The sequence below is a fragment of the Pristiophorus japonicus genome, chromosome 1 (genome assembly GCF_044704955.1).
Source record: "Pristiophorus japonicus isolate sPriJap1 chromosome 1, sPriJap1.hap1, whole genome shotgun sequence".
In the NCBI taxonomy this organism is placed as follows: domain Eukaryota; kingdom Metazoa; phylum Chordata; class Chondrichthyes; family Pristiophoridae; genus Pristiophorus; species Pristiophorus japonicus.
The window spans coordinates 248825578-248841798 of record NC_091977.1 but is presented as its reverse complement, the minus strand read 5'-3'; the positions used below and the strand labels follow the sequence as shown (position 1 = coordinate 248841798).

The following is a 16221-nucleotide window of genomic DNA, read 5'->3' as shown; positions in this document are numbered from 1 at the left end:
TTTCTTTGCTTATAAATTTTTATTCAGGTTGGAATTATTTGTATAATATTTGTATAAGTATAACTAAGGATTTATTGTAGAATGTAATGACTTCCCCCCTCTCCCGCCCACCTCGATCACGACGCCTAATTTGTAAACTGCGCTTGATTTTTTAATGTGTAGAACAGGTTTTTTAAGGCCTACAAAAATCTTCACTTGCTCCATTCTAAGTTAGTTTGGAGTACGTTTTCACTGTGGAAACTTTCAAATCAGGCGTCAGTGGCCGGACACGCCCCCTTTTGAAAAAAAAATTCTGTTCAAAAGTGAAACTGTTCTACATGACTAGAACTGCAGAAAACTTAAATGTGGAGAATTGCAATTTCTAAGATACTCCGTTCTCCACCAGTTGCTCCTAAAAATCAGGAGCAAATCATGTGGAAACTTGGGGCCTATGTCTGGAGAATGCTCTCATTTTTAGTCTCTTGTTAAATAGTTATCTATGGTTAATTGATTCCTTCAGGAGATTGAGTAAATTGGACAGAGTACAGGATTAAGCAAGACACACATTGTGAGGAAGTAGTCTTGATATGGTTAGTCATCTATTGGCATTGCATGCTTCCTTAGGTTAATAAAACATCAGTGCCCTATAAAAATAGACCCATTTTTCATGAAAAGAATTCCTGCGGCTGATAGTACTGACGTATGGTGAGATATTCAGTTTATCTGACCTCTGTCTTAGCTCTTACCTACAAATCCTCACTGACACCAAGTAAGAGTTAAAACCATTTAAAATGAATCCTTTTTATTGTTTTTTTTATTTACACAAAACATTAAGCAGCTATAGTTGTTACTCTCGTAAACTTTAATCGAACATTGAAATAATGATTTACCAAATACAAATGAAATTCACAGTACTTTTAACTCCTGCTTACTAGATAGATGAGGCACTCATAAATGTTCAAAATTACTTGCCAGTCACTATGTAAAGCAGCCAGTCTTTTTTTTACATCTACCTGAGACTATTGCTTAAATGGATTTGTTTATTACATTACATTGCATGAACAAATATCTTTAGAGCCAAGTGAGTTAGAAACAGAGGGACCAATTAGCATTTACAATGCACACGTTTATAGTCAGCTAGATAGTTAAGTAAAGCTGTTGTATGCCCCCCATACACAATCACATTAATTGGGAAGAGTGGACAGAAAAAAATCAGCAAATACGTGGAACTTCAGCACAATTACCAGAAATCTAAACATCATCAAAGATTTTAGCAGTTCATTTGGAGTTGATCAACACAGTACAGAAGATTAACATTCTCATACAGTGAAATCTCATACAGAGGGTCTGACTGGGGCCAGGTCTGTAGCTAGACATGATAAGACAGAGAGCGAGAGAGAGAAAGAAAACACAACTAAAGGTAATAAATCGTAGATGACAACACAATCCCAGCAGCTGCTGATTATTTAAAGACAGGTCTTGGCTATAATGCAACACTAATCATTAAATGAATGGTCATTCAAACAAATGATGGAATAACATATACCTTACGAGAAACCTATTCTAATACTTTATAATAGTATGGTTTTTGACAGATGTCAGACCAGACCTGATGAATTATTATCAGGTTTATTGATCAACGGCAGGAACCTAAGGTATTAATCAACCTTTAAAGTGCCCAGTTGCCCCTGTACATGACATTTACCTGTATGCAAATAATGTGCACGTCATTTGCGGCCATCTTTAATGAAAACATCAAAATATTACTCTAGATTTTCAGGGAAGCCTATATGGTTCCAGAAATACACTTCATTTGTGTCACTGTAGCACAAACTAGCTTCAACATGTTCTACACTACTACTAAACAGGACTGGAAAATTTTACTCCGTAACTAGCTGAAGGCCAGCTTGAAAAAGTAACTAATATAGATGTGCCTTTGTAGCCGCGTACAGTTCTCCTCCATCCCATCTGCTGCTCATTCATCTACAACAAAGATACATTATTCCTTTTTTTTTAAATGCACCCACTGGTTTAAGTAATAGTTCTTTTGCAGGCTTTTTGAAGAAATGGCAATGGGAAAATAGGGAAGTGCTGAATTCAGATGCAGATACAGCTATTTGTTCAAATAATATGATGCAACATTTTACCCAGAGAGTGATTAGAATGTGGAACATGCTACCACATGGAGTAGTTGAGGCGAATAGCATAGATGCCCTTAAAGGAAAGCTACGTAGAGGGAGAAAGGGATAGAAGGATGTGCAGATAGGATTAGATGAAGTCAAGTGGGAGATGACTTGTGTGGAGCATAAACACCATCACAGACCAGTTGGGCTGAATGGCCTGTTTCTGTGCTGTAAATTCCATGTAATTCTATGTAATGATAGTTATATCGAGCCTTTCACAACCTCATGATGTCTTAACATGCTTTACAGCCAATGACGTATTTCTAAAGTGTAGTCACTGGTGTAATGTAGGAAACGCGGCAGCCAATTTACAAACAGCAAGGTCCCACAAACTGCAGTGAGATCATGACCAGGTAATCTGTTTTAGTGATGTTGGTTAAGGGATAAATATTGACACTGGGATAACTCCCCTGCTCCTCTTCAAATTGTGAGATGTGATCTTCTATGTCAACCTGCAGGTGGGGCTTTGGTTTAATGTCTCACCCTAGAATACACATACCTACATATATTGGATCTATGTATGAGTTGTACTTCACATTCAATCATTACTTTATTAGGTCTCCCATGACATTCCAAGTATTGTAATTCATTCTCTGGGTTTAATAGACTGGCTCTCTCCCTGTACGATTGCTTTAGATCGCCCATTTCAAAAGTACTACATTTCACCAGCGATGCTCAGTCACTCTAACCTTCCTGATAGCTCCATCGTATCTGCAGCGTGTACAAATTGCAGGTCCTTCTTGTGGAAGAGCTACCATCAGTCACTGGCTCCAGTCGAACAGATTCTTAAATATGAATACATTTAAAGACAATATTACACATTGCATCAGGAAGACTATGTTCCCTCCTCGAATAATCAAACATTGTCAAAGGAATCTTGGGAGAAAGTGACTATATTGGGAATGTAACTACTCTGACGTGTATTTTCAATCTGGGATTGAGCCATATCCCAATATCATGGTGTATTTTTTCTTTCTCTTTTTCTATTCTTAAATGTTGCAGTCCAGAAGTTCCTTCTTTAACAAAAGAGAGGGGCATGTTTCTTTTTCTCCGTAATTAACCATGCACTGATGAAATTGCACTAACATGCGACTTTATTTATTTGATTATTTTAATGATTATAGAGAAAAAAAGACATGCCCTCTGTTTTTTGGTAAAGGAAGCATTTCTTGTTGTCATTTTAATTACTGGTGGGGAGTAGACTTGTCCTGGGAGCTGCAAATTAGCAAGTGATTACATTATCAGGTCATGTCACCAAAATCTTTCTTGGAAACACAAGTAGGTTTGAAAATCATTAAAATGTGACACGAGGCAAGCCATTGTTTTCACAACAAATGTGCCTGCTTAGAATGGAAATATCAAATGAATGACCATGACATTAAAAAAATACCATGACAGGAATGGAGGTAATGTGTGTTGGACTCTCTGTGGAATGGCTTCCCTTAACATCCTTTGTTCAGTAATGGTGCATCCAGCTTAGCATTTTTCAAAGTTTGGTGTTAGCTGACCTCTGAAGATTTGCTGAGAAATACATCTTACTGATCCCAATCAAGCCTCAAGCAAAATCTTTTGAAACGGCTTCTATGAAATTAGGGGCTGACATTAAAATGGCAAATGTACAAACTATAGAAAACACTGTAAACGCCACCAGGCACAGTCTGTCGACCACTGCGGCGGCAAACTTCCATTCGCTGCAGATGGCTTCGCCCTCATCCTGGTCCCTGAAGCGCCTGGCAATGAACTGAAGCTCCTCCAGAATCTTTATCATCTCGGGGGAGCTTCCCAACAGAGGCCCGCTCTGGGCGACGCCATTGTCCTCTGAAGGCGTGCAAGTGATCCGGCCGCACATCACGCCCGAATCACTGCTGGGAGGGCAGCAGGGGTTCTCCATGGTGTGATAGCCGAAGTAGATCATGTTGCCATTGCTGGATCGCTGCCCAGGTAGGCTGCTCATCTCCATGCTGCTGATGCTCTGTTGCTGATTGTATCTGTAGGGCATACCGGTCTTTCCTTCTCCGGGCTTCTTCATTCGGAGAAACCAAGCGCACCAGTTCAATAATACCACTCGTACCTGCCAAATCGTCATGAGAAAAATGTTTAAAAAGGAAGAACTTGCATTTATATAGCACCTTTCATGACCACCGGACATCCCAAAGCACTTTACAGTCAGTGAAGTACTTTTGAAGTACTGTTGTAATGTAGGAAACAGTGAAATACTGTTGTAGTGTAGGAAACGCACCAGCCAACTTATGCACAGCAAGCTCCCACAAACATCAATGTGATAATGTTCAAACAATCTGTTTTATTGATGTTGGCAGATTGAAAAGTATTGGCCAGGACACACAAGCGAATTCCCCTGCTCTTGGGATCATGAAAGGACAGATGGGGCCTCAGTTTATTGCACTAATTGGCATCATAGGTTGATTACACTGCTAATTTACATAATATCAACTGAATTTAACCAAGCGATACAGAGGAAAATAATTCTTTTTTTCAGGAGGCACTCTGGGGGAGAAATTCATATTGTTTGCACCTCCCGTTAGCGCCCAGGTACCAGCAATTTCTTGCCTGGGGGACGGGGCCGCTACCACCTCCCGCAAAATTCCGTGGGAGTTAGTGATGGCACAAATCGGCAACGTCCCGCTCCTGCCGCAGGCCGCTGCACTGGCGAGGATGATGTCATCACTGTGAGCAGCAACCCATTTTCACCCCAGAGCGTAACTTCAATAGTGCCCCGTGGGTCCACCGTGAACGATGCCTGTGCCTGTCTCGCGGGTTGCAAACCGGGCAGCTCTCCACTCGGGGGCGACAATTAAAGGGGAGGTGCATCACGCCATTTTTTTTCCATGGTCGACTTACGGTTTTCCGGTTGCGGCCGTTTCGTGTGATATTTGTGGGGTCTGTGCCGCAATGCTGCAGCCCGGCACTCCGCTTCTCTGCCGGGCTGCTTTCACGGCACCCGTTCCCCAATGGAGAAGTGGGGGCCCCTCGCCCCATTGCAGAGCTCACAGCATGTCCTTCCCTATGCTCCCGCCAGCGTTACGCAACGTTCCGTATAGCACTGGTAAATTCCTGCGATTAGCGCCCCAGTCCTGCCCCCTAGAGGAAGTGGAGTGCGCGACATTGCGCTCCATTGCCACTTGGGGACGATAACCCTAATTTTGCTGCCTGGGCGGGACTTCCGCGCCTGACCCAGGAACTTCCGCCTCGCCTTGGTTACCACACCAAAACAGGACACTACTGAATTTCTGCCCCTCCATTTTTAAAAGTTTTTTTTTGTCTCTTTACTCTTTCTTAGACGCAACGGGGTAGATTTTGAGTCTGTGCGATAATGTAAAACGGGTGACAGCAAATCATATCCCGTTTTACATCTCTCCCAATGTTTTGTTTCCATTGAAGTCAATGCCATGAGGCCATTGTTGTGAAAGGGAGTGCAGTCAGGTGATAGGGAGGTAACATTCCTACAATTAGATTAAAGGCCTTTATTGGTCCACCGATGTTACTATTTGAGGTTATTCATTTTGTAACTTTTCTTCAGCACAATGGTTTAATTGACAGGATGTTGAGTCACGTAGCTTCAGGACTTAAATAGAGTGGCAGTTAACAATATTGTCTGCAACCTTGAGATGGGAAATTGCCTAATGCCTTCCAGATTTGGTCATTTTAAGTCTATTTAGTTTACAGATACAGCTTGTTAGATGAAGAACTTTACTATACAACTATAATATTACATGAATATTATTCTACATTTTACTTTGTAGAATCTCCTATATAATATTTTGTGCTCGCTGACCTACATTGGAGCCAGGTCTGGCAATGTCTCGAATTTAAAATTCTCATCCTCATGTTTAAATCCTTTCATGGCCTCACCCCTCCCTATCTCTGTAACCTCCTCCAGCCCCACAACACCCCCCCCCCCCTCCCAAGATATCTCCAATTCTGGTCTCTTGTGCATCCTCGATTTTCATCGCTCCACAGCTGCCTGGACTTTGAGCTCTGGAATTCCCTCCATAAACCTCTGATTCCTCCTTTAAGATGCTGTTTAAAACCTGTCCTCATATCCCATTCTCTGAGCTCTTTTCCTAATGTCTGGATTAATTCTTCTTTAGAATCTATTCATGGAACTAGAACTAGTAAGATTGCAGTAGTTCTTTTAAAACCAGAGACTTCATTTTCCATTGAGACACAGGTGTGCAGCAGTAAACAGAATAACCTCTGTCTGCTGAATTCATATCGTGTGGCCATTCCACATGTTGCAAATATCATAGGCTATTTCATTTCTGTATGAAATATTTACCCTATGAAACCCTTAAAAAGCACACGAGAAACTCAGCAGATGTATTAACAAACAATGTTGCTGTTTCTATGCCTGAGTAAGCCAGAAATAGATTGTCTAGTGTTTAGAGTGTCTTAATCAAACTGCAGGGCTCAAAGTTGATGAAATTAACAGGACTCGTCCTCATCTTGTATTATCATCAAGTTGCTACGTTACCTTAGCAAACCTAGCCAGTCCAGTTCAATAGCAAGTACAGGAAAAGAGTCTAGCGGCAGACAGCCTGAGAAGACTACGGGCCTCATATCATGTTCAGCAGTGCAACAAACACCACTAATTTCATCAGACGCTTGCTCCCCACTTTATAGGGAACTGAACTCTGACACCTGCTCAGTATATGACATGCTACCATGCATCCCTGAAGCATCTGCATCACTCAGAACCTGTACACAAATCATGCGTTGCACTCATAATGGTGTCGAGAAAGAGAAAATCAAAACTCTATAATGCATTTTAAAAACCTGATACTCAGAGCCCATACAAAACCAGGCAGGATTTTCGGTTCTGCTCATTTCGGGGCGGTAATGGCGGCGGGGCGGTAAAGTTTGCGCCCGAGAACAATTTGCGCCTCAGTCAGCAAAATTCGTCAGCTGGGCCCTTAGTGTGGGGCGGAGCGCTCTGGGAGGTGCTCTCTTAGGGTGCTAGGCCAGCTGAGCAAGCGAAAATCCCGAGCTAAAAAGCCGGCCTCAGATTGCTCTGAGAGGCCTGGGGGAATTTTTTAAAACCTGGGAAAAAAAGCACCAAAAACATTACCAATAAATAACTCATGCAACCACAACATAAATCGCAATAAAAAATAATAAATGCAATCACACTTACCTGAGATTGACATTACTTATCTCATTGCGACCACTACAGCTTGGATCACCCACTTTCACAGGCGGTCCCAGCAGGGCACTTTACGAAGCGCTATGGATCGGGCGGCAGCCAAAAATCGAGCTGGTGTCACAACCAGAGGTGTTGCACACTGGCTCGCCCCTCCCGGGCGATAATGCTCCGTGCCCATCCAAACCGAAAGTCCCAACGGGGTGTTGGAAGCTGGCCAGCCGCCTAGAAGTGCTGACTGCCGCCATTGCTGCCCCTCCGGGGAACTACCAGGGGCTGAAAATCCAGCCCATAGTGTTTTCCTGGAGGACCTTCCCCTCATGTTGGCTCCCAAAAGTGGTCTGCTATGTCCAGAATTCTCCCTGAAGATTTTTTATTGATAGTTTTCGCACTTTATTGCTGTTTGGGGAGAAAGCAAAGTCTTGAGGGCTTCTTAAAGCTGCATTTCATTTGTTAAATCTGCCTGTTTCCCTATGAAAAATGCACAGCAACGCAAGTGAGCTCTGCAGATATTACATCCAGCTGCATTCAACAACAACAACAACACTTGCATTTATATGGCACCTGTATCGAGGTAAAGCATCCCAAGGTGCTTCATATGAGCGTTATCAAACAAAATTTGACACTGAGCCACATAAGGAGATATTAGAGCAGAAGACCAAAGCTTGGTCAAAGAGGTCGTTTTTAAGGAACGTCTTATAGGGAGCAGAGAAATTTAGGAAGGGAATTCCAGAGCTTAGGGCCTTGGCAGCTGAAGGCACGGCTACTAATGATGGAAAAATTAAAATCGGGGATGCTCAAGGGGCCAGAATTGGAGGAGCACAGATATCTCGGAGGGTTGTGGGGCTGGAGGAGATTACAGAGATAGGAAAGGATGAGGCCATGGAAGAATTTGAAAACAAGGATGAGAATTTGAAAATTATTGTTGGACTGGGAGCCAGTGTAGATCAGCGAGCACAGGGTGATGGGTGAGTGGAACTTGCTGCGAGTTAGGATAAGGGCAGCAGCGTGTTTTGGATTAACTTAAGTTTACGGAAGGTGTAAGATGGGAGGCTGGTCAGGAGAGCATTAGAATAGTCAAGTCTAGATGTACAAAGGCATGGATGAGAGTTTCAGCAGCAGATTAGCAGATGAGCTGAGGCAGAGGTTGGGCGATGTTACAAAGGTGGAAGTAGATGGTTTTGGTAATGGGGTGGATTTCCCAAAGTGTAGTGCATTACTGGTGGCATGTGCAGTCATCTAAGCTCCTACACTTAATACCGTCTACCTCATGAACAAAAAAAGGTTCCACTTGATGAATGTATAACTGATCGATGACCGTAGATACTGAATCATGCACGTCAATGCATGATACCTTTGCGGTTGTCATGATTCATTCATTGGGACCAAAATTGTCCCCCCGTCTGAAACGAGGCACACGCAACTCTCTGAGTGTCTTCACCACCGTGGTGGATGAGTGGCCTCTTGAGCGAAATTCCACTCTTTGGTTTTTTTTCAGTTGGATCCGGAAGTCGCTTATAATTGGGGTGGATGTGGGGCGTTGAGTACACCAGAGGGGCAGAAGTTTGGGGGGAATTTGGTGACCGCCGCGATGCGTTATCACGATGTCACGTCACCACGGCTCTCCCCTTCACTTAAAGAGGAGAGCCTCCACGATGTTTTGACTTCGGTCCGCTGGGCCACCAGGGAGGGTTTCGGCCGGGCCAGCGGCCTGTTACCCAAGAGGGGTGCCAGGTTGCCTATTAGTGGCCCGGCTAAACCCGGGGGCATAATTGTCAGACTGACATGGCAGTCGACCGACAAAAAAACATGGCGGCAGTGGCAGTAGGTCCTCCCCTTTAAGGGGAGCCGTGCCACCATTGCAGAAGGCCTCAGCCTCACTGGACCACTGGGAAAAAGCTTGTTTAGGCACCACCGGGCGGGCCGAAGATTTTTGCCGTTGTGGGGGTAGATCGGCGGTGCTCACTGCGATGACACATTTAGCACGGCTCGGCAGGGAGGAGCGGGTTGCTGCCGAGATAACACGAAAAGTCGGCGGCCATTGCACTCCGCAGCGTGGCGACACTTTCCGGTGTTAAGAGGCCTTAAGGAGAGGGGCAAATTCAGCCCCATTATATTTCAATCCATGGTTCCAACATAATGTCAAGCACTAACAAGGCTGGGTGGGTGGCTGCTGGGGGGCCAAGACCATACACTTGCAGCCATTACTGCTTACACATGACTGCTTTGGAATCACCCAAGAACAAGACATGGACATAGCTATACTGAGGCATGTGCGAAGAGGCCACATACGGCTTGGAAAAGTGCAGTCTACATGGGGTAGAGGAGCATAGGGAACGAGAAGTACAGGGGCTAAAATTGCCCCTTTCTATAAGGCCTGTGGCTGCCTGACAGCGGTAGCCATGGGTCACTGCAGAATGGCTGTCGAGTCTTCACGGAGGGGCTGCCATTTAAAAAATTGCCTTTCCTCAGGTTTGAAGCAGTGCAGGGGACCGCTCTGCCCATTTTTCTCCCGCCATGATGAGCATGCGCTGACCCCTTACCGACCGGTGGCAACCCCTTCCCGAAATTGCCCCTTTCCCAGAATTGCCCCGCGGAACCGGCTTTTGCTGTCGGTACACTCTGTGGCTGGGCGGCACAGCCACCCTTAAAGGGGAGGTGGCGCTGCCAGCAATACCATGTTATTTATTTTATTGGCCGACTGCCAGGTCGGGCGAACAATTATGACCGCAGGTTCGGCCAGGCCTCCAACAGGCATCCTGGCACCCCTTTTCGATGCCAGGCCACTGGCCCGGCTGAAATGCTCCCTGGTGGTCCAGTGTTTGCCACTAAAGTGCCTGCAGAGTTTGCAGCGGCCTTCCCCTTTAACTGAAGGGGAGGGATGTTGCAACGGGCCAGCTGCAAGGGCACTTCTGCCTCAAACCAAAAAACATTTCGAAGAGGTGAATTTTTCCAGTTTCTCCCTATACATTCACAAATCACTAAAAGTAGCGATGCACGTTCATGAGGCCATTAAATAAAACAAACCAAGCACTGGGGTTCATTTCTAAAGGGAGAGAAATTAAAAGCAGAGAAGTTATGTTAAACTTGTATCAATTTTTGGTTAAAGCACATTTACTGTACTACGCACAGTTCTGGTCTCCATATTATAAAAAGGATATAAAAATCATATGACTGATACAAGAACTGAGAGAATACAACTATCAGGAACGATTGAACAGGCTGTAGAAAAGAGAAGGCTGAGGGGTGACCTAATAAAGGTCTTTAAGTTAATGAAAAGGTTTGATTTGATACCACCGGAGTAGTTGAGGCAAGTAGCATACATGGCATTTAACGGGAGATAAGCAAATGAGGGAGAATGGAATAGAAGGCTATGCTGATGGGGTGTGATAAAGAGCGGTGGCAGGAGGCTCGTGTGGAGCATAAACACTGGCATGGACTAGTTGGGCCGAATGGCCTGTTTCTGTTCTGTAGACTCCATGTAACCCAATGTAACTTGCTGCTATCAGGATTTTGGTATCACAATGCATTGGCACCCTTAAACAAAGGTTCAATAGCTAAACTAATCGTGGCTGCTGCAATGCAGTCCAGCCAAGTCAAGATGGCCAAAGTTGTTACAAAAGCAAAATACTGCAGATACTAGAATCTGAAATAAAATGAAATAAAAACAGAAAATGCTGGAAATCTCAGCAATTCAGGCAGCATCTGAGGAGAGAAACAGAGGTAACGTTTCGGGTCTGTCATCCTCCGCCATTTCCGCCACCTCCAGCGTGAACCCACCACCAATCACATCTTCCCCTCCTCTCTCAGCATTCCAAAGGGACTGCTCCCTCCAGACACCCTGGTCCACTTCACAATCACTCCCAACACCCTCTCCCCTTCCCACAACACCTGCCCTTTTACCTCCTCCCTCCTACTGAGGGCTCCAAACACTCCTTCCAGGTGAAACAGCGATTTACTTGTACTTCTTTCAAATTAGTATACTGTATTCGCTGCTCACGATGCAGTCTCTACATTGGGGAGAGCAAATGCAGATTGGGTGACTGCTTTTCAGAACACCTTCGTTCAGTCTGTAAGCGTGATCCCGAGCTTCCAGTCGCCTGTCACTTTAATCCCCCGTTCCACTCCCACTCTGACCTCTTGGTCCTCGGCCTCCTACATTGTTCCAATTCAGCTCAATGCAAGCTCGAGGAACAGCACCTCATCTTTTGTTTACACACTTTACACCCTTCTGGACTCAACATCGAGTTCAACTATTTCAGACCATTACATCTGCCCCTATTTTTTTCCCTTTCCTCCCTTTTATTTCTTTCCCATGGCAGCTGGTGATCATTCCGCCATCCGAGCTAGACTCATCTTTTGTTTCCTAACTTGTGCCATTACCATCTCATTTTGCCCACCATCATCCCTTTCATCTCTTAAATCTCTCCATCCTATCACAGACCTTCCCTTTTGTTCTTTCCTCCCCTCCCCCTTTCACTGCCCCAGCACTTCCTTAAGAATCTGTTACATCTCAAACTTTTCCAGTTCTGATGAAGGGTCACAGACCTGAAATGTTAACTCTGTTTCTCTCCACAGATGCTGCCTGACCTGCTGAGATTTCTAGCATTTTCTGTTTTTATTAGCCAAAGTTATTGTTCCCTTCTGCACTGTATACTATCTCACCGTACACACGGAATAGACAGGAGTAGACTGACACCAGCAACCAGACACACAACACTGTGATTGGAAGACAGAAAACATATCATACCATTCAGCATGAATCTCAGCAGATTCTAATAAAAGACACCTTTAATTAAATGACTCAAACAACCCATGCACAATAGTCATTGGTACATTTGCCACATACCCTGACTTGTACATGGCAAACAAACCCCAGGTGCGCAGAGGAAACGCTTCAAGGACACCCTCAAAGCCTCCTTGATAAAGTGCAACATCCCCACTGGCACCTGGGAATCCCTGGTCCAAGACCGCCCAAAGTGGAGGAAGAGCATCCGGGAGGGCGTTGAGAACCTCGAGTCTTGTTGCTGAGAGCATGCAGAAACCAAGTGCACACAGCGGAAGGAGCGTGCAGCAAACCAGGCTCCCTACCCACCATTTCCTTCAACCACTGTCTGCCCCACCTGTGACAGAGACTGTAATTCCCGTACTGGACTGTACAGTCACCTGAGAACTCACTTTTAGAGTGGAAGCAAGTCCCTTGATTTCAAAGGACTACCTATGATGATGATGACATACCCTGAACAAATAAACTATCGGCACCCTGGCCTTACATAAACACCCAAGAAGTCACCAGCATGTCTCCCAACTATCTTATCCCAAATATTTCACAACATATTAGACCTTTAGATATGCTAAACTTCGTTTGCCCTCACAGTATGTGAGTAGAGGTGTATATAACATATTTTCCTCTTTATGATAATATATAGTGCGAGTCCTTCACTTCTTAAATGTATAATCCTTCTAAGTACTTCCCCAGTGTTATGGTGGATAATGTTTGCCTCTAGCGATGGAGGTGCTCCAGTATCTCCTTATGCTGAGGCAATCCAACTATAGGCATCACAAGTATTGATGCAAGAGCTGCCTGGGCTTCTATGCTATCCGGCATATATGGATTCATTTGAGCAAGGTGGCTGGCTGATATGGATTGCCCCGAGAGACAACAGCATCACATGCCGACTTGTCATCAGCCAGCTGCTGGGCACATGGCCAGAGGTCTGAGTAGGATCAGAGGTTGTTGAAGTCCTCTATTATTCGGTTCCCCAAAATGGTGAATCCAGATAAGGCAGATTGCTATAGATTGAAGCTCAACATCTCAAAACTTCCAGTCCAAATATTTGTGATGGAAACTGAGCCTGAGCTTAGGACCTCTGCTAAGGGGGTCTCAGGAGTTGTCATAGTCTCCATGGTGGACTGCAGGTCAGTCAGGCAGTCATGCAGCTCTGTACAAATGGGGATTGTGAACTTCACCATAAACTATACAGGCTGCTTTGCACACTCTCAGAGGACTCCATAAACAACTGAAAATGAGTTGCTACTAAACTATGCTTGTAGGCAAGTCCCGTGAGTTCCAAATCCCTGAGCTCGGCAGCTGAACAAGCCCTTAAGCTGACCCTCCAGACAGCACAGCTTGTGCCATCTATAATTGCACGTACTAGATCCTCCTCAAATGTGCTCTGTGCTTCCAGTGCAGCCTTTGCTACATGAGAATTGCAAAACCTAGATTAGACATAATGAACAATGGATGTTTGGGAGGGCTCAATAATAATAATAACTTTTATTTATATAGCACCTTTAATGTAGTAAAATGTCCTAAGGCATTTCACAGCAGTGTTACAAGACAAAACACATAAATTTGACACCGAGCCAAAAAAGAAGAAATTACGGCAGATGACCAAAAGCTTGGTTAAAGAGCTAGGTTTTAAGGAGCGTCTTAAAGGAGGAAAGAGAGGGGGAGAGGTTTAGACAGGGAATTCCAGAGCTTGGGGCCCAAATAGCTGAAAGCACGGCCACCGATGGTTAAGCAGTCATAATGAGGGATGTTCAAGAGAGCAGAATTTGAGGAGCGCAGGGTTGTGAGGCTGAAAAAGATTACAGAGATAGGGAGGGGCAAGGCCATGGAGTGATTTGTAAACAAGGATGAGCATTTTGAAATCGAGGTGTTGTTTAACCAGGAGCCAATATAGGTCAATGGGTACAGATAAAGCTTCAGTAGCAACATAGAAACATAGAAAATAGGTGCAGGAGTTGGCCATTCGGCCCTTCGAGCCTGCACCACCATTCAATAAGATCATGGCTGATCATTCCCTCAGTACCCCTTTTCTGCTTTCTCTCCATACCCCTTGATCCCTTTAGCCGTAAGGGCCATATCTAACTCCCTCTTGAATATATCCAACAAACTGGCATCAACAACTCTCTGCGGTAGAGAATTCCACAGGTTAACAACTCTCTGAGTGAAGAAGTTTCTCCTCATCTCAGTCCTAAATGGCTTACTCCTTATCCTTAGACTGTGTCCCCTGGTTCTGGACTTACCCAACATCGGGAACATTCTTCCTGCATCTAACCTGTCCAGTCCTGTCAGTATTTTATATGTTTCTATGAGATGCCCTCTCATTCTTCTAAACTCCAGTGAATACAGTAGGTTTTATCTGTGATTTGAGATGAGATTATAGTACTGAAACACTTCCAGAGTATCTTAATATACCACATGGCTTCATTCACCTTTGGAGCTGATATTTTGACAACAGCAGTCAAAGTGACTATCAGTTTTCACTACAAACATCGATCAACTTATACTGACACTCAGAAGAATTAATCATTCTGATGCAATCACTGTGATCCCATGAGCTTGGTTTCTCAATAAGTTTATGAAAAATAATTTATAATTTAACAATAGGAAATAAAGTGGCTGAATTAGCAGAGATTTGAGAAATTTTATCCTGAAGTATTGCAGTCCCAGGAGACTCCACAGCCCACTGAACAATTCAATACTTAACAGGCAAATATTTTGGAACACATTAATTTGTTTTAATCAAAAATAGGTCAAACTGCATTATAAATGTGGAGTCTTAATTAAATTATAGGACTCTCCAAGGTATTTATATGGAGTTGTATGTCATTTTTTTCTTGCTATTTCCCCTATGGCAACTTCTGCAATTGCAATATTTACCCAGTAAAATACTACTGTATTCGATGGGCTTGCAAGTATTCCATTAACTTCCCTATCCACATTCATGCTGTGATAAGGAATAAAGGAAATGGGGAAAAAAATGTTCAGATTTATAAAACAGGTCTAATGAGTTATATTCCAATACATTATTCATGCATTGAAATGGCAAAAATATAGTAAATTATGTTGCTTTTCCATACAGTTCATTTAACCCATGACAGAGCAATTAGTAATGAAATATCTTAACGGACAAATTATAAATTGCCAATTAAGGAAATAACTGCAGGTCACCACTAAGGGATTCAGTAATACATGGACTGTTACATTCATCAAACTGGAAATGATGGAACTGTGCTCGGATTGTAAGTACAAGGACTAACTACAGTTGTGTCTCTGGAAATTTAAAACTGCTGAGAAAGCATAATTCACAAAGTTTCATGCCCAATTGATGAGAGAGTCTTGATATTCAAAATCCGAACCCATACACATAATCAAACACCATAGGACTGATCTGACTCCATGGACGAGGGACTTTTTGCTTTGCTTTGATGATGGGACACTCGGATTGTGCTGTGACGCAGCTCGTGTGAGCAGGCAGATGGTGCAATTATTAAAGGCGTTCACCTCACAGTGCTGTCTTGGCAAGTGTTCCTATCTCAGTGGGGTTTCACAACCACAAGCGTGAGGAGCTGGAGAAATGGCTTAGCACAACTTTTTTTTGCTGGAGTGGAGCTGCTCACTGCTGTATGGAGGCATTAAGCCATTTAAAATAAACAAATTAATGCCTATGTTAAAATTGTGGAAAGTGGAATGTCATATAAACTCACTAAACATTTGTCCACTAAGATAAGATGCTCCCAAGACACTTACAGATGATGAAAGCCATTCGGCTCATCATCTACTACTACTACTACTACTACTATTACAACAACAACAACTTGTATTTATATAGCACCTTTAACATAGTAAAACATCCCAAGGTGCTGCACAGGAGCGTTATCAGACAAAATTTGACACCGAGCCACATAAGGAGATATTAGAGCAAATAGATTTTAAGGAGCGCATTAAAGTAGGAAAGAGAGGTAGAGAGACGGAGAGGTTTAGGGTGGGAATTCCAGAGCTTAGGACCCAGACAGCTGAAGGCACAGCCGCCAATGGTGGAGTGATTAAAATTGTGGATGCTAAAGAGGCCAGAATTGAAGGAGCGCAAATAACACGGGAGGGTTGTATCG

At 43.8% G+C, this 16221-nt stretch overlaps 1 protein-coding gene across 1 annotated transcript in view; it reads right to left on the bottom strand.

The window, feature by feature from the left end:
- Nucleotides 1–3717: 3717 nt before the first annotated feature.
- Nucleotides 3718–16221, bottom strand: part of chrna8 (cholinergic receptor, nicotinic, alpha 8) — a 181081-nt gene continuing 168577 nt past the window's right edge. Inside the window, exon 5 of the mRNA XM_070871266.1 lies at nucleotides 3718–4233. Within this exon, the coding sequence (XP_070727367.1) occupies nucleotides 3718–4233 (516 nt within the window). The remainder of the gene's footprint in view (nucleotides 4234–16221) is intronic.